Below are 27087 nucleotides of genomic sequence, written 5' to 3'. Positions count from 1 at the left end.
GCTCCACAGCCTTCTCGTTACCTCTCGGTCTGAAACTCCCCGAAAGGAGTTGACAATCCAACAGCTAAGGACACCACCCTCCCAGCAGGTGGGACTCAGCAACTCAGTACTTTTCAGGGCAGATGCGCTCAGCCCCCCAGCCAGGGTCCACCCCCCCCCACACCCCACCCAGAACCAGCTCCCAGGCCGTCCCCCCATGCAGGCCCCGCCAGGGGCAGACACGGCAGAGGGGTGGCCCCTGGGCTCAGCCTGGCAGCCCTGCCACTGGACTCCTGCCTCTGGGCGACGACCCCAGGGAGGGGGCATGGGGTCAGTGAGGACACGAGCTTCAGACCATCGCCATTTATTTGTTCTGTCTGCTCATGGAGATGACCAACTTGGGGCCAGAGACCCAGGACCCCTCCTTCCAACCTTGGGCACAGCCCCCCCCACCCATGCCCTCTGCGTCAGCTGGGCAGGAGGAAGGCTCCGAGGAAACGGCTCAGGGCTGCAGCTCGGATCTGCCCGTCTCGGCCATCTCAGGAGCTGGTGGACCCCTCAGGAACACGTGGGGCACGGGGCGGAGGGGCTGGCGGGGATCGGGGCCCGGCCCGCTAGGCGCCAGGGCTCGATGTGGCCCAGAGGCTGCCCAGGGCGCGCCCCAGCCACACTGTCATGAGAAGCCAGTCGCCCAGAGCCCGGGGAGTGCACGCGTGTGCACGCATGCCACACGCACACCAGCCCTGTGGGAGGGGCCTCCTCCATGCCCCTCCAGAGCCTCGCTGTTGCTGGGGGAGGGGGAGGCCTGTCGGAAGCTCCTGACGGGAATCCGAGGAGGAGGGGACACAACCTGTGTCCTGGCGGGTGTGGGGAGCAGGGCAGTTCAGAGCCGGTGCCCCTCACCCTCCCTCTCAGCCTCCAGGGGCCCTGGGGGGTTGTCGGGCCCAGACCGCTGCCTGTCCACGTGGCCACCAGTGTTGCCCTGGTCACCGCCGCTCTGCCGCTTCTGCCGCCGGGTCTCCTTGTACCGCAGGGTGATGTCCCTGGGGCGGTAGGGCGGGTCACTCGGCCTGCAGGGGCCCCAGGGCCTGCCCTGCACGCTGAGCGGGGCGGACAGCGCCACCCAGGACCCGACCCGCTGCACCCGCCCCGGACGGGCCTCACCGCAGGAAGAAGCGCCAGACGGTCCAGGTGAGCACGAGCACGGAGCCGAGCGTCCAGCACTGGGCGATGTAGAAGGGCAGGGACAGCGTGAGCGTCTGCGGGTCGTACTTGACCACGATGAGCAGCTCCGTGGCCGTGATGGCGGCCACCAGCCAGGCCTGCTGGCCCAGCTTCTTGTGCGGCTTCCTGCAGGGGAGGCACGCGGCTGAGGGGCCCGGACCGCCCGCGTGGGCACAGGCCCTGCCCGCCCCGCCCCGCCCGCGGCTCACGGGTCGTCCATGAAGTCGTAGATCTCCCGCATGGCCACGCCGCCCACGTTCACGAAGAAGACCAGCCGCAGCAGGACCAGGGAGTGCTCCGGGGGCAGCCACAGCACGAACTTCAGGTAGAAGGTGTTCAGCTCTGCCAACAAGAACTGGGGGACAGGGGAGTGTGGGCGGCGAGCCGAGCCCAGCGGGCCGTGCGCGGGAGGCGGCCGGCCTTACCACCAGGATGATGCCGCACACGGCCAGCCAGCGGCGCAGGCTGGAGGCGGGCTTCCATTCGAAGCGGACCCAGCTGTAGGGCGTGAACTGGAAAGCGATCCTCTTCATCTTGCCCCTGGAGCGGAGGGGGCGGCGGGGGGGGGGGGGGGGGGCTCAGCAGGTTCCTAGTCCCGTGCCCTCCACCCCAAGACACCCATGATGGACAGGAGCGGAGACCCCACTCCCCAGCCCCGGCCTCCAGGTCTTTTCCTGGACTGTTTCTTTAAATTCAAAATAAAAAGGCAGAGCCTGCGACCACGCCCTGAGAAGGGCGGCCTCAGAGCAGGGCGGCCGTGGCCAGACAGCACGGGCTGACGCCCTGCCTGGGAGGGCCTTCGAGGTTCCCGCGGGCAGCCCAGGAGGCAAAACCCTCGTCTGCCCCCTCCCAAGACGCGTCGGATGGCACAGGGCCTGGCCCTCAGGGCCCCTCCAGGCCCCCCCCATGCCCAGGCCCTGCAGCACCGCACTCGGCAGACGCACTTGTAGGTGGGGATGTTCCAGAGGCCCTGCCACTTGTACGTCTTCAGGGACAGCCACTTGAGGGTCTTCATGCCGCAGTAGATGCCCAGCCCGTTGCAGATCAGCACGTCCATGATCCACTGGAGGCGGGAGGCAGCCCCGTGGACCCTGTAGCTCCTCCGGCCTCCCCTCCCCCCTCCCCCTCCCTCACAGGGTGGGCGGGCCTGGGTGCGGGACACGAGGCCTGAGGCCAGGCCAGGGCGGAAGCCCCCATCACCGGCACCTACGTGGTCCCACCAGCACTCGCTGAAGTTGGGCAGCTGGTGCTCCAGGCTGTACTCCAGGAACTCGAACATCACGCTCACGATCGTGCACGTCCACCAGTCGCGGATCATCAGGGTCTGCGGGCCGGGGCGAGGGCACGCCCGCTGCGTCAGCCCCTCCCGCCGCCGCCGCTCACTCGGGAGCAGGGCAGGCACAGGGTGAGGCCGGGGTCTTCCCCATTATCTCACGGCCCCCACACCACATGCCGCGGACGGGCGCCCGGCGGTCTTGCGCTGTGGCCCCGGCCGATGCTCATCAGAGTCCGACCCATGACCAGCCACGGCCAGACCACAGGGCGGGGGGCGAACAGGACATGCCAGCCGACCACGAGAGCCTCACCTTCAGGTACCAGCCAATGAAGTGTGCGGGCACGAAGCCATCCAGCTTGTCCTGTGGGTGCGAGACGCAGGCCTCATACACTCCCCTCCCTGTGCCCCCCCAGCCCTGCCCGGACGGGTCCTGTGACGTCCGCCCCGCCCGAGGCCGCCCGCCCCGTGCCCCCAGGGCCCCTTGAACAGCGCCTGCCAGGCCCCAGGGACGATCTGGGGTCTCACACACGTGCGCTGAGGCGTGTGTGGACACACCCTAACCCCGAGGACACAGGGTGCCCTCCAACGGGGACCGCCCCCACCATGCGTGACGGGGCAGCTCTGGGGACGGCTCCGCACTGCCCCGGCCCCGCCCCCTCCGGGCCGGCCGTCCTCACCCAGACGTTGTGGAAGGGGTCTGCCTCGTTGTCTGCGTCGTAGATGAGGCAGTTCCCCCCATAGTCCCTCTCTGGCAGCGGGACCCCCAGCCTGGGGTCAACGTACTTCAGAAACTGGCGGCCGTCCTGCACCGTCTGCAAGGCCAGCATCCGCGTGAGGGGCCGGCGCCCCGCCCGGCAGACCCCCAGCCGCCCAGGTGGACGGGTGCGGCGCGCAGACGACGCTTCTGTTGACCACACCCCGTCCCCCTTCTGGGGCTGAGCAGACTGGCGAGTCCCAAGCTCCAGGTGACGCTCCGCCCCCCACAGGACCATGCCGTGTGGGTCACGGGTGTGCCTCCCGTGGGAGGAACGGGGCGGCCCTAGCACTGGGGTCTCAGATCCCTGGTCTCGCTGCCCCTCCCCACGTCACACAGCGTCAGGAAGCCCCTCCCTCTCGCACATACCAACGTAAGCACACACGCTGGGACCACGGTGATGGAGGAGGCGTCCCCACACGCTCATCACTAAGACCCTGTCCCCACACCCCTCCCCAAGGAGCAGCAGAGAGGCTGCACGACAGGCGGCACTCAGACCTGCGTCTGTCCCACGGCGAGGCCTCCTGTCCCACGGCTGAGGCCTCCTGTCCCACGGCTGAGCCCTCCTGCCCCTCGGCTGAGCCCTCCTGCCCCACGGCTGAGCCCTCCTGCCCCACGGCTGAGCCCTCCTGCCCCTCGGCTGAGCCCTCCTGTCCCACGGCTGAGCTCTCCTGCCCCACGGCTGAGCCCTCCTGCCCCACGGCTGAGCCCTCCTGCCCCTCGGCTGAGCCCTCCTGCCCCTCGGCTGAGCCCTCCTGTCCCACGGCTGAGCTCTCCTGCCCCACGGCTGAGCCCTCCTGCCCCACGGCTGAGCCCTCCTGTCCCACGGCTGAGCTCTCCTGCCCCACGGCTGAGCCCTCCTGTCCCACGGCTGAGGCCTCCTGCCCCTCGGCTGAGCCCTCCTGCCCCTCGGCTGAGCCCTCCTGTCCCACGGCTGAGCCCTCCTGCCCCACGGCTGAGCCCTCCTGCCCCACGGCTGAGCCCTCCTGCCCCACGGCTGAGCCCTCCTGCCCCACGGCTGAGCCCTCCTGTCCCACGGCTGAGCCCTCCTGCCCCACGGCTGAGCCCTCCTGCCCCACGGCTGAGCCCTCCTGCCCCACGGCTGAGCCCTCCTGCCCCACGGCTGAGCCCTCCTGCCCCTCGGCTGAGCCCTCCTGTCCCACGGCTGAGCTCTCCTGCCCCACGGCTGAGCCCTCCTGCCCCACGGCTGAGCCCTCCTGCCCCACGGCTGAGCCCTCCTGTCCCACGGCTGAGCCCTCCTGCCCCACGGCTGAGCCCTCCTGCCCCTCGGCTGAGCCCTCCTGCCCCTCGGCTGAGCCCTCCTGTCCCACGGCTGAGCCCTCCTGTCCCACGGCTGAGCCCTCCTGTCCCACGGCTGAGCCCTCCTGCCCCACGGCTGAGCCCTCCTGCCCCACGGCTGAGCCCTCCTGCCCCTCGGCTGAGCCCTCCTGTCCCACGGCGAGGCCCGGGCTCTCTGGAAGCGCCCCTCAGACAGGGATGTGCGGCAGAGCGGAGGTCACCGTGTGCTCTGTGACCAGGGGTCTGAGGGTGGGCAGGGCCGAGTCCTGAGCCAGTGGCCAGCAGCAGGGGCAGAGTCCTGGACACTCAGCCCTGCAGCGTGAACACCGCATGGATTAAGAGTCATCGGAGGACGGGCCACCGCGGCAGACAGACCGTGAGGCCACTCCGCAAAGGCCAGTGAGGCCTGGCCCTCCCTGTGACGGGGCTCCCATGACGGGACGCAGGGAAGGAGGGTGTGAGAGTGACCGCAGTGTTTATTTACAGACACGAGTGTGGCTCCGACACCCCTGGGCCTCGGCCCCCAGACCTTCCTCCAGGGAAGGACGGGCTCTGCGAGAGGCCGGGTCCGGCGGGCAGGGATGCCAGGCTGGGCCTGCGGTCCTTCTGGCGCCAGAGAGAAGGGAAGTGCTCAAAAGGACAGACGAAACCAAGTAAAACGCCCGGAACCCACAAAGCCGGGGGTGAGGCGCGCAGGAACCACGCGAGTGAGCTCCCCACGGCCCAAGCCACTGGGCAATGAAGTCAGTGAAGTGCTGGGTCCGACCCAGAGCACACAGCCTCCCTGAGCTCACACACTCGCCGGACGCTGACCGCGGGCAGGGCAAGTCCCCGCCCAGGGGTGCGGCGGGCAGGAGGCGCTGGGCGCAGCCACACCCTCCGAGCCCAGGGAGGGAACCTGACCGTGATGCTGGCCGCTCACACCTTTACCTGTCAGCTCGCGAGGAAAACACCGGATAAATCCCAGGTGACGCTGACAGCACACCAGACCCCACACCGGTGGGCACGGGCGCAGGCCCTCAGCACAGCCAAGGAGCACAGCCCCGGGCTGCTCACCACGCGGGGGGGGGGGGGTCCCCGAAACGCTAGTTGGCTCGAAATAAGAAAGCAAGTTGATGTCGTACAGACATCACGCCGTAGAGGGACACCCACACGCTCACCTCATTTGACGAACCCCAACACGCTTTCAGGAGAAAGACACTCACTTCCTGTGGGAGCGGGGGCTGCCTCCGCGCAGGGCACCAGGGAGCCCCCACTGCCGCACTCGGAGGGACGGCAGGAGGCTCTTCCCTAAAGCGGCCGCCGCTGCCCACCTCCCAGGCTGGCTGCGGCGGGGCCTGGCCGGGCAGCGTGACGGCGAGAGGGGAGGCGGCACCGGGTCAGAGAGGAGGGCACAGGGCCGCCCTGTGCAGGTGGCGCGACCCGTGTCCACAGGACGCCCAGAAACCCGCCCAAACTGCGGCAAAGCCCTGTCACAACGAGCCAGTTCAGCCGTCGCCAGCCACGAGCTCCGCGCACAAAACGAGCCGTTTCTAGAGAACGCTGCCGAGCACAGCGGCATGGAACTGAGCCCCCCGCAATGCCAGGAGGCGGAACCACGAGGAAGTGCCAGCGCCGTTCCCTGAGCTTCAAGACGGAGGCCCTGTGCTCCCGGTGGAAGGCGCCCCCGCCCGGCCGCACCCCAGGGGCCGTCAGCACCCCACTCGCCGCCACAGAAACAGACACGGGGACCCTGAAAGGCACCTGCAACCGCAAGAGACCTCGGGGGTCAAACCCCCTGGAAAAGCAGGAGCACGCACTTCCCACTCCACTTCCCTCCGAAGGGACGCCCGACGCCAATCACTGTCTCAGCCCCGAGGGGCCTGAGGAGGTGTGACCCCGAGTGCTCGGTGGGGTCCTGGGACGGGAACCCTAACGGAGAAGCTGCTGCTGAGCAGGGCTTCTGGTGGCGAACGAGGCTGCATCACAGAACAAGGGCCCAGCAGCATTCCGCACCCGGTCCCACCTGTGCTCAGACATGGACAGGGGTCAGCACTCCCGGGCCTGCCGCCTGCCCGGAGGAGGAGACGGTACCGTGACACAACCCCGCCCAGGCAGTACCAGCACGGGCGCTAGAGGCGGCAGATGCTGACCCAACAGCCCACCCTCCCCTGACCGCCCGCAGGACGCGCCGCGCGGGAGAGAAGCACACGGAGCCACACAGAACCCCGGGGAGCACGCCGGGCCGCCTGACCACGGAGAGCACCAGGTCCCGGACAGCCGTGCTTCTGTCCCAGCGCTGGTCCTGCCCCGGCCGAGTCCCTGCCTCAAAGCCAGGGCGGCCCCCGCAGCACCCCTGCCCCGAGGCCCAGGCGGAGCTCCGGGCTCAGAACAGCTTCTGCTGAAAGGTGGCGTTCCAAGGCCCTCACAGCCTCCACTCACTTTAAAAAAAAGCTTTTATTGACTTTAGAGAGAAAGGAAGGGAGAGGGAGAGATAGAAACATCAATGATGAGAGGCAATCATCGATCGGCTGCCTCCTGCACGCCCCCTACTGGGGATCAAGCCCACAACCCAGGCATGTGCCCTGACTGGGAATGGAACCGTGACCTCCTGGTTCACAGATCGACACCCAACCACTGAGCCCCACCGGCCGGGCCTCTGCTCACTTTTGTTGGGGTTCAGCCTTGCTTCAGTGGACCTGGAGGACTCCCTGTGCTTAACCAGGCAAATTTCATGACCAGAACCTGGCAGCCCTAAGGGACAGAGGCCTCCCAGGCAGACTGCACTTCAGGGACAAGCCTCTGACCGAGCCCTGGGCCTCCTGCCTGCACAGTGTCCTGTGGCCGAGCAGACCTTGTAACGCAGCTCCTGTATCCTGTCCACCAACAGGCTGAGACCAGCACCATCCAATCCAAGCTGCACAGCTACACCTCATTTGCATCATACTGACCAATCAGAGCAGCTCCGTTACAACCAATCAGAAGGCAGGAAGCTGGCCAATCAGACTGTAAATCTGGATTCCTCATTGCGCAGAAATGGGCCAATGGGAACCAGGGCAGGAAAGAACTTGCTCTGCAGAGACAGCCTCTCCTGTGCCTGCAGGAGGCACTGGCCCTTCGGTTCCCGGTTTGCAGGCCGTCCCCCTGAACGAAGCCCCCCTTTCCACACCTCAGCCGGGCTTCTGTTGACAGCGCGAGGGGCTGCGGTGCAAGCCTCTGTCACCGCCGTCTTCCCATCACCTAAGTCCCGGCGCACCACGAGGAGCGGCTCACCTGGAAGAGGATGAAGATGAGGAACAGCTCGTACACCACGCTGACACACAGCCAGAACCTCCAGTACGCTGCAAGACAGAGCACAGTGTCAGCGAGCCGGCCCGCCGTCTGGGCGCACCTCAGGTCTGCCCCTCTCCGTCTAGCAGGTTCCTTAAAGCAAGACCCGCCTCAGATGCGAGCACATTTCTCTCCAAAGGTTTTCCTCGTTCTCCCATTCCCGTCCTCACTGCAGCGCAGAGGGCCGTCCTGCGCTCACTAGCCGTGCTTCTGGCTCAGCACCCCCCGGGCCGCAGGCAGGGGCTGGTGGACACCTTCGATCATGTCCAGAAAATCTCTTTTTTCTTCGTGTTTTTATTGATTTCAGAGAGGAAGGGAGAGGGAGAGGAGGACAGAAACATCCATGATGAGAGAATCACTGGTTGGCTGCCTCCTGCACGCCCCTCACCAGCTATTGAGCCCAAAACCTGGGCATGTGCCCTGACCAGGAATCAAGCTGTGACCTCCTGGTTCACAGGTCAATGCTCAACCACGGAGCCACACTAGCAGGGCTATCAAGAAACTCTTTTAGCCCTGGCCCGTTTGGCTCAGTGGATAGAGCGTTGGCCTGGGGACTGAAGGGTCCCAGGTTCGATTCCAATCAAGGGCACATGCCTGGGTTGTGGGCTCAACCCCCCCAGTGTGGGGCGTGCAGGAGGCAGCTGATCATGACTCTCTCTCATCATTGATGTTTCTATCTCTCCCTCTCCCTTCCTCTCTGACATCAATAAAAATATTTTTAAAAACCTCTTGTGCTGAAACCGGTTTGGCTCAGTGGATAGAGCGTCGGCCTGTGGACTGAAGGGTCCCAGGGTTCGATTCCGGTCAAGGGCATGTACCTTGGTTGCGGGCACATCCCCGGTGGGGGGTGTGCAGGAGGCAGCTGATCAATGTTTCTCTCTCATCGATGTTTCTAGCTCTCTCTCCCTCTCCCTTCCTCTCTGTAAAAAATCAATAAAATGTATTTAAAAAAACAAAACAAACAAACAAACAAAAAAACCTCTTGTAACTCCAGTACGCTGTTACCACAGTGAGTGTAAGACTGTTTTCTGCAGGGAGAGGACCAGCTCCCTCTGTGGTGCTGGCGGTGAACACATTAACGCAGGCTCCGATGCCGAACTGGCCCGAGTCCCTGGGAGAACCTAGCGTGGCCACTGTGACACCGGCCGGAGGGCCTGTCTCTGTCTCCGGCGGCATCGGAGCGGGGCCCTGTGGTGACTGTTAGGGTGGAGTTGTGAGGAGAGCAGATCTTAAATGTTCTCGTCACCAAAACACGGCATCACTGTGTGTGTGTGTGTGTGTGTGTGTGGTGTGTGTGAGGGGGGGTGGGGTGTGTGTGTGTGGGTGTATGTATGTGTGTGTGGGGTGTGTGTGTGTGTGGGGTGTGTGTGTGTGGGGTGTGTGTGGGATGTGGGGGTGTGTATGGTATGTGTGTGTGGGGTATGTGTGTGTGTGTGTGTGGGATGTGTGTGTGGGGTGTATGGTATGTGTGGGGTGTGTGTGTGTGGGGGGTGTATGGTATGTGTGGGATGTGGGGGTGTGTGTGTGGGGGGTGTGTGTGTGTGGGGTGTATGGTATGTGTGGGGTGTGTGTGTGGGATGTGTGTGTGTGTGTGTGTGGGTGTGTGTGTGGTGTGTATGGTATGTGTGTGGGGGTGTGTGTGGGATGTGTGTGTGTGTGTGTGGGGTGTGTGTGTGTGGGTGTATGGTATGTGTGTGGGGGTGTGTGTGGGATGTGGGGGTGTGTGTGGGTGTGGGTGTGTGTGTGTGGGGGTGTGTATGTGTGGGGTGTGTGTGGGATGTGTGTGTGTGTGGGTGTGTGTGTGTGGTGTGTATGGTATGTGTGTGGGGGTGTGTGTGGGATGTGTGTGTGGTATGTGTGTGTGGGGTGTGTGTGTGTGGGGTGTGTGTGTATGTGTGTGTGTGTGGGTGTGTGTGGGGGGGGTGTATGGTATGTGTGTGGGGGTGTGTGTGGGATGTGGGTGTGTGTGTGTGGGGGGTGTGGGGTGTGTGTGTGTGTGGGTGTGGGGGGGTGTGTGTGTGTGTGTGTGTGTGGGATGTGGGTGTGTGTGTGTGGGGTGTATGGTATGTGGGGGTGTGTGTGGGGGGGGTGTATGGTATGTGTGTGGGGGTGTGTGTGGGATGTGGGTGTGTGTGTGGGGGGGTGAGGGGTGTGTGTGTGTGGGGGGTGAGGGGTGTGTGTGTGTGTGTGTGGGATGTGTGTGTGTGTGTGTGTGTGGGATGTGGGGGGGTGTGTGTGTGGGTGTGTGTGTGTGGTGTGTATGGTATGTGTGTGTGTGTGTGTGGGGATGTGGGGGTGTGTGTGGGAGGGGTGTGTGTGTGGTGTGTATGGTATATGTGTGGTGTGTGTGTGGGATGTGGGTGTGTGTGTGTCCTGCATGTGCTACACCAGAACACAGCAGGCTGTGCCTCAGCCGGGCTCCTCTCTCCCCCGCTGCTGGGCACCCCAGCAGGAAGGTCAGCTTGTCACTGCGGGCGGAGGTCACGGGAGGGCGTCTACAGCTACTCTAAAACGCAAAGGGGAACTTGCCTTCAAGAACCCCGATAACCCCGTTTAATAAAAGCTCCAGGGTTCTCCTTTCCTTTGCAGATGATGCAAACCCCCCGCCGACTCTGAAGAACGAGTTCCCGGGGACTGGGAAGGTGGCTCACAAGCTTCTTGGACTCCGGGCCAGGGGAGGGGCTGGCCGGTCGTTCTGGGACGTCTCCAGCTCCCCGCCCTGTGCAGCGTGCCCCCAGTTAGGACGGGTGGGGAGTGGGGAGGTGCCAGGTGGGGAGTGAGGGCTCTGCAGCGCCAGGCGGTGCGCCCCCAGAGTGTGTTGGGCCGCCGAGCCCGCAGGGCCTGCGCGTCCTGTGCTGGAGGAGCGGCCGGGAGGGCCGGGCTGGGCAGCAGGTGAGGTGTGAGCGGGTCAGTTCCTTCTGAGGTGACTGCTTGTGGTCCTGTCTCACTTGTCTGTGTCACAGCTGTCACCCTCCCCTCCCTGCCACGTGAAGACCGGCGGCCCGCAGAAAGCAGTGCGGGTGCCCTAGGGCAGTGGTCGGCAAGCTGCGGCTCGCGAGCCACATGCGGATCTTTGGCCCCTTGATTTTTTAGCAAAGGCCAGCTTAGGAGTACCCTAATTAAGTTAATAACAATGTACCTACCTACATAGTTTAAGTTTAAAAAATGTGGCTCTCCAAAGAAATTTCAATCGTTGTCCTGTTGATATTTGGCTCTGCTGACTAATGAGTTTGCCGACCACTGGGCTAGGGCATCGGCTGAGCCCTGGGCCTGGGCAGGAGCAGCCGAGGTGACAGGGGCGTTCTCCTTGCGCTCACAGTGGCAAAAGCTTGGAAAATTCTCCCTGGTCCAAGGGCTGCGATAGCAGTTACTGGGCTGATGGTGAAATCACGGGGGCTGCCCTCACCCCAAGATTTGGGGCCTCCCTGCCTATAGGTGCCCCACACATCGCTCCCCACGGGCGCCCACCAAGCCTGAAGGCATCCCTTCCCCCACTGCTGCTGTGCACCCAGACCCCGCGCCTGCCAGCACAGAGGGTGGGCGACCTCAGAGCGCCCTCACTGTCACCCTGTGGTGCCCACCCCTCCCCCGGACATCCAGCAGCACCCCCATTTCCACCACTAGGAGGTTGGTCTCCAGCCCCGATTCAGGACGCCCCCGACTTTCTTCCTGAACATCGAATCTGGCCGTGGACAGCGCTGGCCGTGCCGCCCTGTCTGGCCCGGGCTTTCGGAGGGAGACACATCGGAAGGGAAGTGCCTTCTCCAGGACGGCCAGGTTTCCAGAGAGAGAAGCCGAGAGCCGCCCCCCAGTGACGCCGGGGTGGGGGGCCGCCCCCACAACACTCCTCTGTGGAGCCAGAGCCCCCTCCCACGTCCCCCGGGGTGCTGTGCAGGGCCGGGCATTCGCCTGGCGGGAGGCGTGGCGAGCTCCCTGCCAACCACTGGCTCAGGAGGCCCTGGGAGAAGGTGCCCGGGCGGCTCCACCGCAGCCACACCACAGGCCAAGGACAGGGAGTCTGCGGAGCCAGCGAGGGAGAGGCGGGCAGAGCTGACTCGGGCAGGCCCGCCCGGCCCTCTGCAGGGGCGGCTTCAGGCTCACCCGCCAAAGCACCAGAGGGGCAGCTTTCCGACACAGGTGACCGGGGCCAAGCGCCAGAGCAGCAGCTGGCCCTGCAGGCCGTCTGTCCCCTCACCCTGTGTCTGTGCCCGGTGCCCGTGAGAGATGACGGTGACTTCGGCACCGACCAGCTTAGGCCGAGCTCCGAGCCAGCCTCACTCTTCCTTCCAGATCGCCCACCACCTGCCTGCAGCGGCTTTCCGTGCGCTCCTGGTGGTCTCACCTCCCGGGCTGGTCAGGAGGCACGCTGTCCAAGGCAGGAGGGGGGTGCAGACCCCGCGGGGAGGCCCTGCAGCTCCGGGTGGGCCCGCCTGCAGCCCCAGCCCTCCGTACGGCGGGGCCTGCCACTCGGGGGCTCGGAGACGGGGCCCTTGCTCACAAGCACGGTGCCCACTAGGCCTCGAACACGTCCCTTCTGCGGGCCAGTGGCGGTCACGGCTCCTCCCCCGGGACTCCGATGGAGAGCCCAGATGTGCGCACAGCCGGCGGGAAGCTCACTGCAGCTCCGGGGCCGAGGAGCCTCCGCGGACTGGTTCACTGGGCACATTCGGGGGCGGCTGAGCAAGCAGCCATAAGTCAGGCTGCCCGCCCTGGCCGGGTGCTTAGCGGTTAGAGCGTCGGCCCAAGGATCGAAGGTTCTCAGGTCTGATTCCCGGCCAAGGGTAAGGTCCCTGGTTGCAGGTTCGTCCCCAGGAGGCAACCAATCGATGTGTCTCTTACGTCAATCTCTGCCCCCCCTCTCCCCCTCCTCTCTCCCTTCCTTCCCCCCTCTCTAAAAAAAGTCGATGGGAAAAATATCCTCGGTGAGGATGAAGAAGGAAGGAAGGACGGACGGACGGAGGAACCCAGCTGTCAAACAAATGAGATGCCTGCGTGGAAATCCATGACGCGAGGCCATCTCACGCTTCCAACTTGTAAAGCAATGTACGTACAGAAGTCTACAAACACGCCAAAGCTTAGCAGTGTCATGTGGTGAGTGGGATTTATTTTTACTTAAAAATATTTTTGCATTTTCCAAATGTTCTACAATAAATACCCACCCTACTGAGACAGAAGGAAACATGTTACTACATGTGACCCTTCCGGGAAACCAAGCCCGCTGCCCCCAGGGAGCTGGAGCCCTAACACGCAGACGGGCAGGCGGGGCCCGGGGTTGTCAGGACTCCCCCTAACTTCGGGGGACAGGGACAGAGACCACGTGCCGCAGACAGGGCCTCAATGGCAGGGCGGACACCTCACGCCCCAGGCACGGCTGCCCGCTGGAGCCACCCCGGGCCCCTCCCTGCAGGAGCCAGGGGAAGGCGGGGGCGGAGGCGGGGGGGGCCGGGCGGGGCGGGCCTGAAAGAACAGGAACACCCCCATTCGCCCTCCTCGACGGCCACAGCGGGTGGCTGGCCGGGAGGGCAGGGCAGGGCACACACCCAGCAGCACAGACAGAGCAGCCACGCAGAACAGGACGGCCGCGCGGGCACACACACAAAACGAAATGGCAAGTTACCTGGGTGAGGTCTGGAAAATGGCCCGTCTTTAGCTTGTGTGACTCCAAAACATAAGAAAACCAAAATACTGGCCACAATACCTCTGCGAATAAAGAACAAACAGCCCTCAGTGTGTGTAAGCGCAGGTCCACGCCGGCTTCTCCCAGGCGGGAGGCGGGGGGGCCCACCCAGTGACAGCCGACCCCGGTGGGGCAGGGTGGCTGGAAGCGAGGCTGGGGCCCTACACGGAGAAGGGCCCTACACTGGCTCGCGTGCACCCGAGTCACTGCCCCGCCGCGCCGGCTTGGCCTTTCGGACGCTGGGGCTCGCCCCGCCTGGACCCGCGCCCCCCGTGGTGAACTGTGAACTGTCCTTTGCTCCTGCTCAGCCGCTCGGTTACCGGTTACCTTGGTTACCGGTTACCGGGACTGTCGTGCCGCCAGCACGCTGAGACAGGTGGGAGGAGAGTTGTTTTCCCGCCCCCGTTGGCGAGCCAGCCGGAGCGCCCCGCAGGCTGTGGCCGGGAGCAGGGGCCTCCTGGCCTCCTCCTCGGTGCTGCGGAAGTCAGTTTGGCGAGAGTGAAACTGGCTCCGCGGCGTGGAGACTCACTCCTAGGTTTTCTTCATTGGCTCTTCCCCCCCAGAGATGCCGTTTTTCTGCGTCCACATCCCTGGCGTCGTTTGCCACAGCAGGAACTACAGCGGACAGGACACAGGCACAGAGGCCCGGGAGCGGCTGCCGAGCCTGCCGCCGCTGAGTCTCCGCGCTCACCACACGAGGCCGTCCTTCCGTCCGGGTCTGTGTCCCAGGAGCCGGGCTTGGTCTCTGGTCTGCACCTCCAGAAGGCCCACCGCCGGGCGCACCAGGCGGGCAGTGGGGCAGACTGGGTTCCCAGTGTCCGTTTCCGACGGCGCCCGCCTCCGGGGAGCGTGCCCCTTGGGGCCTGTCTCCACCCGCGTTACTTGTTGGTTCTGGAACAATCCCACCCAGCAGCGCCTCTCGGGGCCCCAGGTTAGCCAGTGGCGGCGGGAGGTGCCTCATGTTCTGTGGGAGCCGGAGAGGCAGGGCGCACCGCCTTCCTGCCGCCCGTGCCCTCGCCACGTCGGGGGTGGAGTGTGGCCGGGCCGCGCTGCCTGCACCACGGAGCCTTCCCCAGAGGGAAACGCTAGGGCGACGACCGGACCCTACGGTCACCGGCCACAGACACAGACCCTCAACTGGAAAAGCTTCTCCCCTGAGAAACGTTCGGACAGCTCCCACATGACGGCACTTCCACTGATAACCACAGGAGACCGCGTTATCATTATTGTTTTAAAGTCTATGTTTATTGACTTCGGAGAGGAAGGAGAGGGGGACAGAAACATCAATGACTGAGCCATTGACCAGGCAGCTGCCGCCTGCACGCCCCCTGCTGGGCATCGAGCCGCAGTCCGGGCCTGTGCCCTGACCAGAACCGACTGTGGCCTCCTGGTTCCTCAGTCGATGTTCAACCACCGAGGACACCATCAGGCCCAGACTATTTTGTAAACGAGCAGAGAGATCTAGTGACAAGCCTCACAGACAGAAACCGCCCGGAGCCTCACTGAGTTCCCTCTCTCCCCTTCCCCTCAGGAGCCCCACACGTGCTAATAAAACGTTAGGTTAATGAGCCCTGGCCAGTGTGTTCAGTGGTTAGAGCACCACCACCCCGTACCAAAGGGTTTCGGGTTTGATTCCCGGTCAAGGGCATGTACCGTGGTTGCAGGTTCGATTCCCCAGCCCCAGCTGGGGCGTGTGTGGGAAGCAACCAGTCGATGTGTCTCTCTCACGTCAATGTTTCTCTCTCCCCCAACCCCCTTCCATTCTCTCTCAAACTCTATGGAAAAAAATATGCCCGTGTGAGGATTAAAAACAAAAACACACACGTTAGGTTACGTAACAACAGAAAGGGGGGGGCCCCAGGGAGACGCCATAAAGGTGAGAGCCTTTCCAGGTGACTGAGAAATCAGGTGACTAAAGCAAATCCTGACAGGAGCAGAGGAAGGCGGAAAGGAAAGTCCCCACTCGTCCCAGGTGGGGACCCGAGATGGTCATTAAGATACTTGAGAGGATGCAGTGACTTCTTGACCAGAAATGTGGTGACGCAGGCGCAGAGCCTGCGGGAGCTTTTAAAGGCCCCTCCCTGAGCCGTGTGCACCAGGGACAGAAGCCGGTCAGGGGTAGCTAGTTAGACAGGAAGGTCAGCCCCTGACGTCACTGATTTTTCACCCAGCCTGGGGAATTCAGAGCAGATGACACATCTCACAAACCTCGGGGAGGCCAGGATGCAGCTGCAGGAGCTGACCCACCTGCCTCTCCAAGGCTGAAGACACAGGCGCCCACACCCGCTCCCCTGGCCCCAGGCTCCCGGGCCAGGGACACATGCAGACCTTTACCGAGCTCTCCAGACACCCTCAGAGTCTCCACCTCCCGGGGACCCCTCCCTCCCCCCAGGCTCCAGGTCTCCGTGCATCTGTGTGTGCTCAGGTGTGCTGTGTGGCATTCTCTACCTCTGCTGATACTACTAATTTGTAAAAGACCTCTATTTTTTATTTTAATCCTCACCTGAGGACATATTTTGTTTTTTAATTGATTTCAGAGAGGAAGAGAGATGGAGAGATAGAAACATCAATGATGAAAATCATTGATTGGCTGCCTCCTACACCACCCACACTGGGGATCGAGCCCGCAACCCGGGCCTGTGCCCTGACCAGGAATCAAACCATGAGCTCCTGGTTCATAGGTCGACGCTCAACCACTGAGCCACGCCGGCTGGGCTGGGGTGAGGTCTTTAGCAATGGCTATATTTGATGTGCACTTAAAAACAGTTTCCTGAATCTCTTTGAAACTTTCAAGTTTTACTAACTACATTAAATGATGGAAATTCACTGGATATCCAGACCATTTCCAAATAAGATAAAATAATGAAACATTAATTACTGAACATAGATTCATCTACTTTAGTGTCTTACCACAGAGGAACCAATGATATTCAGCTTTCTTAGTAAACACGTCTTGTGCCTCACTGAAAGAGCATACAATGAAAAATCACAATTTCTAGAAATTATGAAATGTATTCACAAATTTATTAACCTATGGATCACTGATGTGACAGTTCACAATTGCTTACTTCTTAGTTTTCACCAGAAATTAAAGTTTCTATAAAGAATTCCAATATATGTAATTAAAACCACAAATAATAATAATAATCATCCTAATATACAAAAAGCCGGGAGCCATCATGACCGAAACAACCGGACGGATGACCGAACAGCAGGCTGCGTGGGGCGACCAGGCCGGCAGGGGGGCAATTGGGGGCAACGAGGCTGGCGGGGGGGGGGACAGTTGGGGGTGACCAGTCTGGCGGGGGGGGGCAGTTAGGAGCGATCAGGCTGGCAGGCAGAGGCGGTTAGGGGTGATCAGGCAGGCAGGCAGGTAATCAGTTAGGAACCAGCAGTCCTGGATTGTGAGAGGGATGTCCAACTGCCGGTTTAGGCCCAATCCCCATCCTCGGGATTGGGCCTAAACCGGCAGTCTGACATCCCCCGAGGGGTCCCGGATTGGAGAAGGTACAGGCTCAGCTGAGGGGACCCTCTCCCCTCCACCCCACCCCACCCCGTGCATGAATTTCATGCACTGGGCCTCTAGTAATAATAATAAAGTAGGGAAAACAACTTTGTACACCAGAAAAATAGGGCGTGTTTTGGCTTAAAAACAGGTGGGAGGCGTGGAGATGTGTTTTCGTTACGGGACATGGCAGTGATTTTGTCCTGTGATTTCCGAGTGAGTCAGAGAACGAGAGACGAGCTAAAAGGGAGAAAGAGAGCTGTGAGAAGTTCAGGAAGAGAATTCTTGGGGAGGAGGTTCTCTGTGTGACCGAGATGGGAAGAGCGGATGGAGGGCTGTTAAACAGCTTTCCCACGAACAGTGGATGAGCCTCGCTTCCTGATCGGTCAGGGACAGACCTCCTGGTCTCCCCGAGAAGACACTGAAAACTCCCTGCCTGGGAAGCAAAGCGCGCGGCTCGAAGAGAACTTGCTGTTTATGCGGTCGCGTCGGGCCTTCGATTCTGTGAGAACGCCGCTCTCCACAGCAGGAGCCGTATCTGCGTCTGAAACGCAAAGGCTCAGCCACAACGTGCGAAGGCGGGGCCCGTGCTGCTGCTGCGGCGACGTCCCGTCCTCCCACCCAGCGCCAGCCCGCCATCCTGACGCCCTGTCCACGCCACAGTCTGCTCCTAAATCAGAGGCAGGGCGATGGGTGACCACGGCTGTGAACTGAACAGCGCCCCCTATGGGCACCCTGGCCGCCCACTCCCGGCGTCTGCACCCCTTCGCCCGTGCAGTGCCGGGGAGCTGGCCCCCACGCCGCTGACCTCAGGACGGGAGGTCAGGTGCTGCTGCGTGCACCACTGCTGGGGCGAGGCCTCGCAGTGCCGGGGCTGGTGGAAAACGGTGTCCACGTGGCACGCCGTCCACCGCCTCCCGTGGTCGTGAGCACCTCGGCGTGCCGGAGGCCTGCACACCCCCTGGAGTCAGGCCGCCCATCACCTCGACCAGCAGCCAGGCCACAGGCTACGGAAACCGGGTCCCAGCGAGCGGACCACACGGCCCGCGTGGTGGGGTGGCGGCCGTCGCTGTGCCGCTGTTTGGAACACGGCCGGTTCTCGCTCCCTTTTCTCCCCGGACACAAAGACAACGTTCTCTTGGCTTCGCTACAACTTAGAGCAATTTGGTAAGTGGCACCTTTGTAAGCAGAACTGAACACTTATTCCCTGGCAGGTGCAGGAGTCGAGAGAGTGGGGACCGGGAGGAGACAGGAACTCACGCACATCGACAGGCCCCGCAGGGGAGCCCGAGCGAGCTCTGGCCTTGGCTTTTCTGGCCTCGAGGTCGAGCTCAGTCTGGAGCCTGCTCTAGTGGCTAGTCACTGCTCCGGCTGCTCCTGGGCAAAGAGTAGGCCATTTACTGAAACTAGACCCTTCTGCTGATAATCAGTCTTTTTGTTTGTTAATCCTCATCGGAGGACATTTTTTCCCACTGATTTTTAGAGAGAGCGGAAGGGAGGGAGGGAGGGGGGAGGGGAAGAGAGAGAGTCACTGATTGAGGTGAGAGAGACACATGGATTGGTTGCCTCCTGCATGTACTCGACTGGGGGCTGGGGAACGAACCTGCAATCCAGGTACATGCCCTGACTGGGAATCGAACCCAAGACCCTTCGGTGCACAGGCCAGCCCCCTAACCCCTAAGCTCCGCCAGCCAGGCCGCCCCTTTCACGGTGTGCGTTTCCCGGTGGCGCTTTAAGAGTTCCCTGCGTATTTTGGAAACAAGTCCCTCATCAGTACGTTCTGCGAACATTTCTGAGCCGTCTGGGGCTGGTCCTTCCTGGTCTTCAGGGGATCATTTGTACACTTATGCCACTAAGTAACGTCGCCACGCCACCAGCAGATAAATGGGCCACGGACGTGTGCCGTGCCCGCGGCACTCCCAGCAGCGAACCGGGCCAGAGCGGCGCCCTGTGATGTCACAACCACCGTGCGGTGGGAGCAGCACTCAGGTGCTCGCTGAGCGACGCCCCCGGAGCTGTGCAGTGGGCAAGAGGCCTGGCTGACAGGGGGTGGCGGCCTGAGGCCCGTGTATGTTAAATTCTACACCAATAACGTGACACGCATAGAAAATTAACCCTGCTCCCCCAAAGTGACAGCCTGCTAAATCCCCAAAAGAACAATGGCACACACAAGCTGAACTGAAGGTGTTCCGTGTCAGTGTTTGAACAGAAGCAGGACCTGTGCGTGGCACCTGCCCGAGGGCATCGGAGCCCTGCAGGGAGCTGCCCGCCAGGGCCCGGGCACAGCCCAGGCCAGGTGCTGCCACCTGCTGGGGAGGCCCCGTCCCAGGACACTCTGCCTGGGCCACTCCAGCGGGGGCCACCGGCTTCCTGCGACAGTTCCTGCCCATGACATCGGAACTGCTCATCTCTGCCCCAATTCCACAGCGGGTGGCACCCCTTCAGTGTGGCCACGTCCTGCCCGGCCTCCCTGCCCAGCTGTGCTGGACCCTCCACACAACGAGACACCTAAAGGAAACCTGGCTGGCGCTGAGTCTCACCAGAGGGAGGCGCCCTCACGCAGCCCCCTGCTCCCTCACGGACCCCGGGAAGGCTCTAGAAGAAGGATCACCAGTTACAGGCCCAACAGAACGGTGTCCAAGAAACTGCTGCCAGGACTCAGAGAGAGGCCGTCCCGCCCGCAGCCTCCCGCCCTCCACAGGCCTTCCTGAAGAACATCCCCGCTTTTCTCCCTAAAAGAACGCTTCTCTCCTCTGCTTCTTCCACTTGCTGTAACTTGCTCATTCTAGTTATAATTCTTTGCTGTTCCCGAATAAACCCATTTTTTTCTGGTCAAATTACTTATTTTTTTTCAAGTCAACAAATCCAGCCAAACTCACAGAAAAGGCCAAGTTCTACTTGGAAATCCCCTCCAGGCAAACGGGCTCCTGCCAACAGCCTCCGTGTCTCCCGTACCCACAGGTCCAGGGTCCCCCCCACGGGCCCTGCTGCAGAGCACAGTCCCGGCCGCCACAGGGCCCAGGCACAGCCCCACTCCCTCCTCCACGCAGGACCCACTGCCCAGGGCCAGCCTGCCACAGGCCTGAGTGCAATCAGGGGCCGGGGCCAGAGCAGGCACAAGCAGCAGGAGGCAGAGCCGGGGGAGCGGTGCTGACTGCCGGGCTGACTCCCAGGCTTGGGTGAAGCAGAGGACCCAGCAGCGCTGACCGGGAGATGGCGTGGAGAGGGGCAGAAGCCCCACGGTGGAACCAGCATGACAGGTGAGGATAAGACGGGGCTCCTTGAGGGAGCACAGCCCTGAGGCCAGACCCCTGGCAGCCACTGCTAACAGGGGATCAGCTGGGAGACGAGGCTCGCTGCAGGTGGCTCTCCAGTCCCCCCACAGCAGGCCCAGGACACAGCTGGCAGGAGCCACCTGGCCTCTCCACGGGCCGCTGACACCTGCAGCGCACCTAGCGGCTCACAGCACACTCCCCGGCAGGTGTCAGACCTCACTTACAAAAGCCAGCGCTGGCTCCCCGGGGAGGGTTTACAGCCCGTCCCGCCAACCGCGGCTGACCAGCGGTCCCTGGCACTGCCAGGCCTCAAGGCTCTGCCCCACCTGGTGCCCGAGCCCTGCTGGCCTCCTCCCTCCGTCCCAGCAGGGCAGCGGGCAGGTTACCTCTTGGTGTTGTAGGCCGTGTCCTGAGGCGTCTCCTCCAGCAGAGTCACGTAGCCCAGCACGCAGGTGAGGATGAAGAGCACGGTCAGGGTGTGCGCGCGCCTGAAACCAAACACACCGCGGCGTCAGGCCTCATGTGAGACACGCGCCCCCAACTCAGAAAGCAGGCGGAGCGTCCCTAGCTGGGGAGACCCCGAGCTTGGGGGAGACCCTGCACTCGGGGGGAGGAGCACTCAGCACACTGGAGCGCTGAGGCTGCACTCAGAGGACCGGCTGGGCCGCGTGTGCTGCTGCGCGGGGCGGGCAGCTGTCATGCCAGCCTGTGGGCCATGCCATGACCACACCTGAGATTCCCAGGACCACAGCCCAGGAAACAAGAAAGGGAAGGCGGTGAGGGACCGCAGGACCACCGAGGAGGCGCCCCTCACGGAGCCTGCACTCAGGAGAGCTGCGAGGCGCTGAGGGAGGCGTGGGCTCTGGTCCCGGCCACCCTGCGCGCCGGGCTCGGCCCTCGGCCTGATGTGGGAGGAGAGGCAGCTCACCCGGAAGCGGGCCGCCGTGGCCCGCGTCAGACACTGGCCTGGGCCCTCTGCGAAGGTGCCACAGCCCAGCTCCCAGGCCCCAACGAGCAGGGGTCCCTGCAGAGACGACGGGACCCGGAGTCTCAGTGTCTCCATTTCCAGGAGATGCTGCCCTCTCGGGAGGAGTCCGTAGCCAGGGAGCACACCCTCCAGGACGAAAGGCTCTCACGGGGCACGCGGCAGGCGGCCCACCCCCTGCTCTGCGGGAACTGCTGGAGGCCCCGGCAGACGGGAGGAGCACCGGAGTGCCGGCGGCCACCGGGAAGGAGGAGAGGGCACCAGAAATGCATGTGAAGTGACTCTTCTCCGTGTGTTATTCTTTTTACCACATTTCATTCTTCTTTTAAAATATATTTTATTAATTTTTTAAAGAGAGGAAGGGAGAGGGATAGAGAGTTAGAAACATCGATGAGAGAGAAACATCGATCAGCTGCCTCCTGCACACCTCCTACTGGGGATGTGCCCGCAACCAAGGTACATGCCCTTGACCGGAATCGAACCTGGGACCCTTCAGTCCGCAGGCCAACACTCTATCCACTGAGCCACACCGGTTAGGGCCACATTTCATTCTTAATCTTTGCTGCAGCTCGGAAAGGAGAGCATCAGAGCATTACTGTCTCTGTTTTACAGGTGAGGAAACCAAGACAGCAAGCAATTGGGCCAAGCCCAGACCCAGGGCGTCTCTGAAGCATATGCTGTCCTAGCAACACCAGCGGGGGACCACTGTCATTCTCGCCGCAGAAGCAGAGAGAAGTAGGCACCCAACAGGACACACAGCTCGTGAAGAGAGCAGGGCTGCGAGGGGACGTCGCTCCAGGTGAGAGAAGATTTTTAACAAAATGATGGGCCTCAAGATGGGCCCTGAAGAGAGCAGACAACGCACGGGCAGCTGGCTCAGGGTCAGCAGGGTGAGGCTGTTCTCGGTCTCCTGAGGGAGGAACCAGCCAGCTGTCTCAGGACCAGGGAGAGCGCCGCGGCCCTCCAAGCCAGCGGAAGCCCCGTCTGGTGGCCATGCACCTGATGTGGCTGAGGAGGAGGGCTTAGGGGCTTTCACTGAAGCCCTAGGGCCGTGGTCGGCAAACCGTGGCTCTCGAGCCACATGCAGCTCTTTGGCCCCTTGAGTGTGGCTCTTCCACAAAATACCACGGCCTGGGCGAGTCTATTTTGAAGAAGTGGCGTTAGAAGAAGTTTAATTATAAAAAATATGGCTCTCAAAAGAAATGTCAATTGTTGTACTATTGACATTTGGCTCTGTTGACTAATGAGTTTGCCGACCGCTGCCCTAGAGCAACACTCCAAACACGAGGCAGAAAACAAGAACATGGTGCCCGGCCAGTGTGGCTCAGTGGTTGAGTGTCGACTATGAACCAGGAGGTCACGGTTCGATTCTGGTCAAAGGTCAGGCCGGGGTTGCAGGCTCCATCCCCAGGAGGGGGTGTGCAGGAGGCAGCCAATCGATGTCTCTCTTATCGATGTTTCTATCTCTCCCCCTCTCCCTTCCTCTCTCTTTAACAATCAATAAAAACATATTTTTTAAAGAAGAAAATAAGAACACAGTGGCTGAGGCGGAACACAGCAAAGAAAGCAGGATGGAAGGGGACCAGAAGAGCGGGCCCTGGGTGCGAGCGTGTCAGAACCACGAATGCCGGGAATGCCGGGATGACACAGGACCCCAACTCAGAGAGACAGCCCACAGGAGCCGCTCAGCAGGAGCGAAGGTGCACCAGCTGCCGGGTCTGGAGGAGGAGGGCAGGCCTGGCACGTGGGGGGAGGGCGGGCTCGCACCTCCTGGTGAGGTGGTTACAGGAGTCACGGGTGCGAAAGCTCAGGGAACTGCACGCCCTGGAGTCAGGGTCACTGTATGGTCACTTAAGGGACACAACGCGCCAGAAAGTATGAAACCGCCTGTGGGCACCAGGTCAGGGCGCAGGCCTCCGAGAAGTGTCCCCTCCCCAGACCAGGCCGGGAAGGAGCAGGGAGCAGGACCCCTGTGGGCCAGTGTTCACCCGACCTCCCGTGGCGGCCAACAGTGCTCCTTGCCTTGCACACGGCCCATTTCCACTCCCACGGAAGTAACCCGGACGCAGGAGGTGCCCACCAGGGAACCAGACAGGACCGTCCCAGGGACCCAGCCATGGGACTGACAGCCACCCCACCCAGAGGGTCTAATGCTGGGCAAGTGTCTTCGACAAAACACGTGGCCCAGGCGTCCCGGGGAGGAGATGGGGACAGCGGCCCAGGACCGGCCAGTGCCCCTCAGGGCCACCAGCACGCAGTGCACCAGGCCAGCCAGCCCCTCCACGTGGGCAGGGCCAGCCCTGCGGGACCTCAGAGGCACGGGCGCCCCTGTGGGTATCCCAGGACGGCGCTCACAAGCCCAAGCACAGCCTGAGATTTTGCTGTGCTGACAAGCAGTGGTTTAAAAGGCACCGCATTCACAGTTCGGAGCGCCTTCCCACGTATTAACTAGGACAGCACTTTGGCGAAGAAACAACCCGATGGGCCCAGTTTTACTGGGACAGAGTGTGGGTACAGACATAACTGCGGTTACTAGGATGAAGCCGCATCTATACGGCGAGGCTCGCGCCCCCATGTGACCCTTCACCGGGCCGGTCCCCCTCACCCTGGCCGGCGCTGCCCAGGCTGGCCCGTGCTCTCCTCCCATCTCGTGTGAAGTTGTTTCCTGCCTGGAGACTTTCCCTCGGAAAGGCAACGCAGCACAGCAGGAAAATGTGGACTTAACATTGGCTTTGCCACTTGGTGACTTGAGCAACTTGACTCATCTTTTCAGTGAGCACAGAAGTGTTAACTTGCAAGTGTGGTTAAACAGAAAATGCTCCTTGCCCCGCACTCGGCCCATTTCCACTCCTGTGGAAGGAATGGGGGAGGGGTGCTGAGGAGACTGCAGGCAGACTGCTCCGCCCACCCCCCACCCCCCGCCGGGGCCAGGCGTGCACCCTGTGCTTTGGTGGCTGATGGGTCACTCTGGGGAAGGTGTGGGCCCTGGGATCCAGGACAGGACAGGACGACAGCAGCTGGAAACCCTGTGACTTCGGTCGCTCAGCAAGGGTGAGGGCGAGGACAGCTGGCGCTCTGCCCGCGAGTGGAAAATGCCCGGCTGTCAGTCACCCACTCACTGTGCAGTGGGCAGGAAGGCAGGCCTGCCAACCCCGTTCGAGAAAACAGAGGTGTGGCCACACACGTGCACGACAACGCCTCGGCCAGCGGCGGCGGAGCAGAGGCCCGGCCCAGATGTGCAGGGCGGCGGCGGTGACGCTGACCGCACACCAACAGATGTGGGCGAAGCCGGGCGTCATGCTTCCCAGCTGTGGGTGAAACCCCTCGCCCACAGTGACCGAGCGCCTAGAGCACCCGGCACCCTGCCGGCTCCTGTGCGGCCCACTGCAGGCGGGCGTGGGTCTGAGTGCTCCCCTCAGGGCAGTGAGGGCACGAGCCCACGGCAGGCACTCCCATGTCCCAGGAGCCAGGAAGCCCGATACCCCGCGGCCTGCCACCTGCAGGGGGCGTGTGGCCGGCACCTCCCCAGCAAGCTCCGGAGGTGAGCGGACGCGTCTTCGAGTGGCTCCTCCGTGTCTGTGGCCACCGGGTGCTCCCACTTGAGACCACAATTACAGAAGAAGCAGGGTCTTTGCCACCCTGGAACCCTGTGGTCCTCACCCCTCCTCCCATGGACTCGGTTTGGGGGAGCCCACACCCTGTGGCTGATAAGCAGTAATAGAGAAACCCCAAATCCTTGTACGTGGCCTCCACCATCATCACGGGCCCCAAAGAAGCCCAGCCTTCTTTGAAAAGGGAAACCTTAAAAGCAAGACTCCGAACCGCACAGTGTCCCCGAGTGCGGCGGGACGTAGTCATTTCCACAAATACGCATTTTTAGTCTTTAGTTAATTTCTATTAAAACCCTGGAATGAAGTACGAGTTTTTAAAGTCCTAGCACAGTCAGCGCGGGAAAACTCAGAGGTCAAACGGCTGAGCTCTGCGGGGGAAGGACGGCCAGGCAGGCAGGGGGACCCACGGGCGAGGGCGAGGCCCCAGAGGCAGCACACAGACCTGGCCCCCCGCGGCGCCAGAGCACAGCGCACCTCACACCTGCAGTGGGGAGCCAGGACCACCCACCCCACCCGCAAGGCAGGCCCCCGAAACCAACCAGCCTGCCCCGTGGCACCCCTTCTGAAAAGCCTTCCTGGCCGGTCGCCCTCCGCACAGGCAGGCTCAGCTTCAGCCTCAGTCTGGGAGCCCCACTTCCCACGGACCACGCGCCCTGGGACCGTGTTCGGGCTCCGGGCGAGGGGGTGCTCCCGGCTTCTGTTGGGCGGGGACAGCCCCGTCCCTTCAGCAGGCTCTGTGCCTCAGGAGACCAGGCTCGTGCCAGAAGCTGCCAGCTGAGTTCCAGAACCGTCCCCGGCACCCAGGAGGGGCCCGGCCGCGCGCTCCAGAACCTGTCTCCGGGGGGTCACCGGCCATCTGAGAAGATGGTGCGTCCCCCCGCCCCCGCAGCATGTCCAGCAGGACCCAGCAGCGCTGGGCCACACCCCTGTGGACAAGGCACCCCATCCCTCTCTCCCGCCCACTGGGCCCTCACCCCACCCCATCCCAGCATGTTATCGCCCCACAGGGAACAGCTGCTGGCACCCACAGGAGAGACGCCCCCACACCGGCCTCCCCGCATCTCCCCTGAGTCAGACAAAGCAGGACCCCGGGTCCCGACACCCGTCTCCTGAGGTTTCCCGGGGGCAGCGCGGCCGGCGGCTCTCCTCACTCCCCGGTGTCCCACCCCGGGGTCCTCTGAGGGCCGTTTCCGGGGGGCACCCTCCGGCCGCCAGGGCTGCCTCTCTCTGCCGGGGCTTTCGGGGGGCAGAGGCCACAGCTCCACCCCCGGGCTCACAGGCCAGCAGTGTCTCAGCGGGACCCGCCAGACACCCCAGACACCCGCAAAGAAAAGCGCCGGCGCTTCCCCGCGTGTGGCGGGGCTCTTCCCCGCCCCCCCGGAGCAAAGAGGACTCAGGGAGGTGAAGGGTTAGACCAAGGTCAGAGCCATGGGCAGGGGAGCACCCCTGGGACCTGCCGGCCACCCCTCCAACACGCGAGGGCCACCCCACGTAGAGCCGGAGCGTGAGCTCTCCCAACGGAGGCGCCGTCCCCCGCGACCCCCACCGCAGCCCGGGGGCAGCCCGACCCGAGGCGGGGCTGGGACGCGCGCCCCGGAGCCCTGGCCGGTCCGGCGCCCGAGCGGCGGGCGGTAGCGCCGTGAAGGGACGCGACGAGGGCAGAGGCGGACTCTGCACCGGGAGGTCAGGAAAAGCCGGTCTCAGGTGAGGCTGAGGCACGTCCTCCGGGGTCCGGGGGAGGGAAGCGGGGATGCCGGGACCACCGGGCAGCCGCGGGGCCGGCCCCCAGGCCCCCGTCACCTCGAGCCCAACGACGTGGCCACGCCCCCGCGACCCCGGCCGGACCCCCGGCCGCCGCCACTCACCAGAAGAAGGTGTTGGTGCCGTCGTCGTAGACCTCGGACTCGGTGCTGCGGCGGCCGGCGGGCGCGCCGTCCGGCGGCTCCTCCAGCGCGGCCTTGCCCGCGGGCACAGGGGACCCCGGCCGCGGCCCCCCGGCGCCCCTGCGCTCGCCCCTCCGCATGGCGCCTCGGCCCCGAGCCGCTCCTCCCCGCACCTTGACCTCACGCTCACCGGGTCACCGCGAGAGCGCCGCGCACGGCGCACGGAGCGCCGGGAAGGGGTCGCGGCGCTCGCCGGCGGGGTCTCCGGAGAGCAGGGGCTGGGGGCGGCTAGGAAAGGGTAGGCGGTGCA

At 63.1% G+C, this 27087-nt stretch overlaps 1 protein-coding gene across 2 annotated transcripts; it reads right to left on the bottom strand.

Annotated features, from left to right (window-relative positions):
* Positions 1-333: 333 nt before the first annotated feature.
* On the bottom strand, positions 334-27087 carry PTDSS2 (phosphatidylserine synthase 2). 2 transcript variants are annotated; one of them, XM_028136545.2, is made up of 12 exons: positions 26760-27087; positions 20685-20786; positions 13459-13541; positions 7785-7852; positions 3157-3291; positions 2790-2840; positions 2414-2527; positions 2148-2266; positions 1629-1743; positions 1413-1558; positions 1144-1329; positions 334-1022 (listed from the first exon to the last, which is right to left on the bottom strand). In XM_028136545.2, exons 1-12 carry the CDS (start codon positions 26915-26917, stop codon positions 863-865), a joined length of 1437 nt encoding a protein of 478 aa, XP_027992346.2. In that variant the 5' UTR covers positions 26918-27087; the 3' UTR covers positions 334-862. The 2 variants fall into 2 exon arrangements, with proteins under 2 accessions (XP_027992346.2, XP_054581458.1); XM_054725483.1 differs by lacking the exons at positions 7785-7852; positions 13459-13541; positions 20685-20786; positions 26760-27087 and adding an exon at positions 7681-7762.

Source organism: Eptesicus fuscus, chromosome 13, assembly GCF_027574615.1.
Source record: "Eptesicus fuscus isolate TK198812 chromosome 13, DD_ASM_mEF_20220401, whole genome shotgun sequence".
Classification (NCBI taxonomy): domain Eukaryota; kingdom Metazoa; phylum Chordata; class Mammalia; order Chiroptera; family Vespertilionidae; genus Eptesicus; species Eptesicus fuscus.
This window is presented reverse-complemented; position numbering and strand designations above follow the sequence as displayed.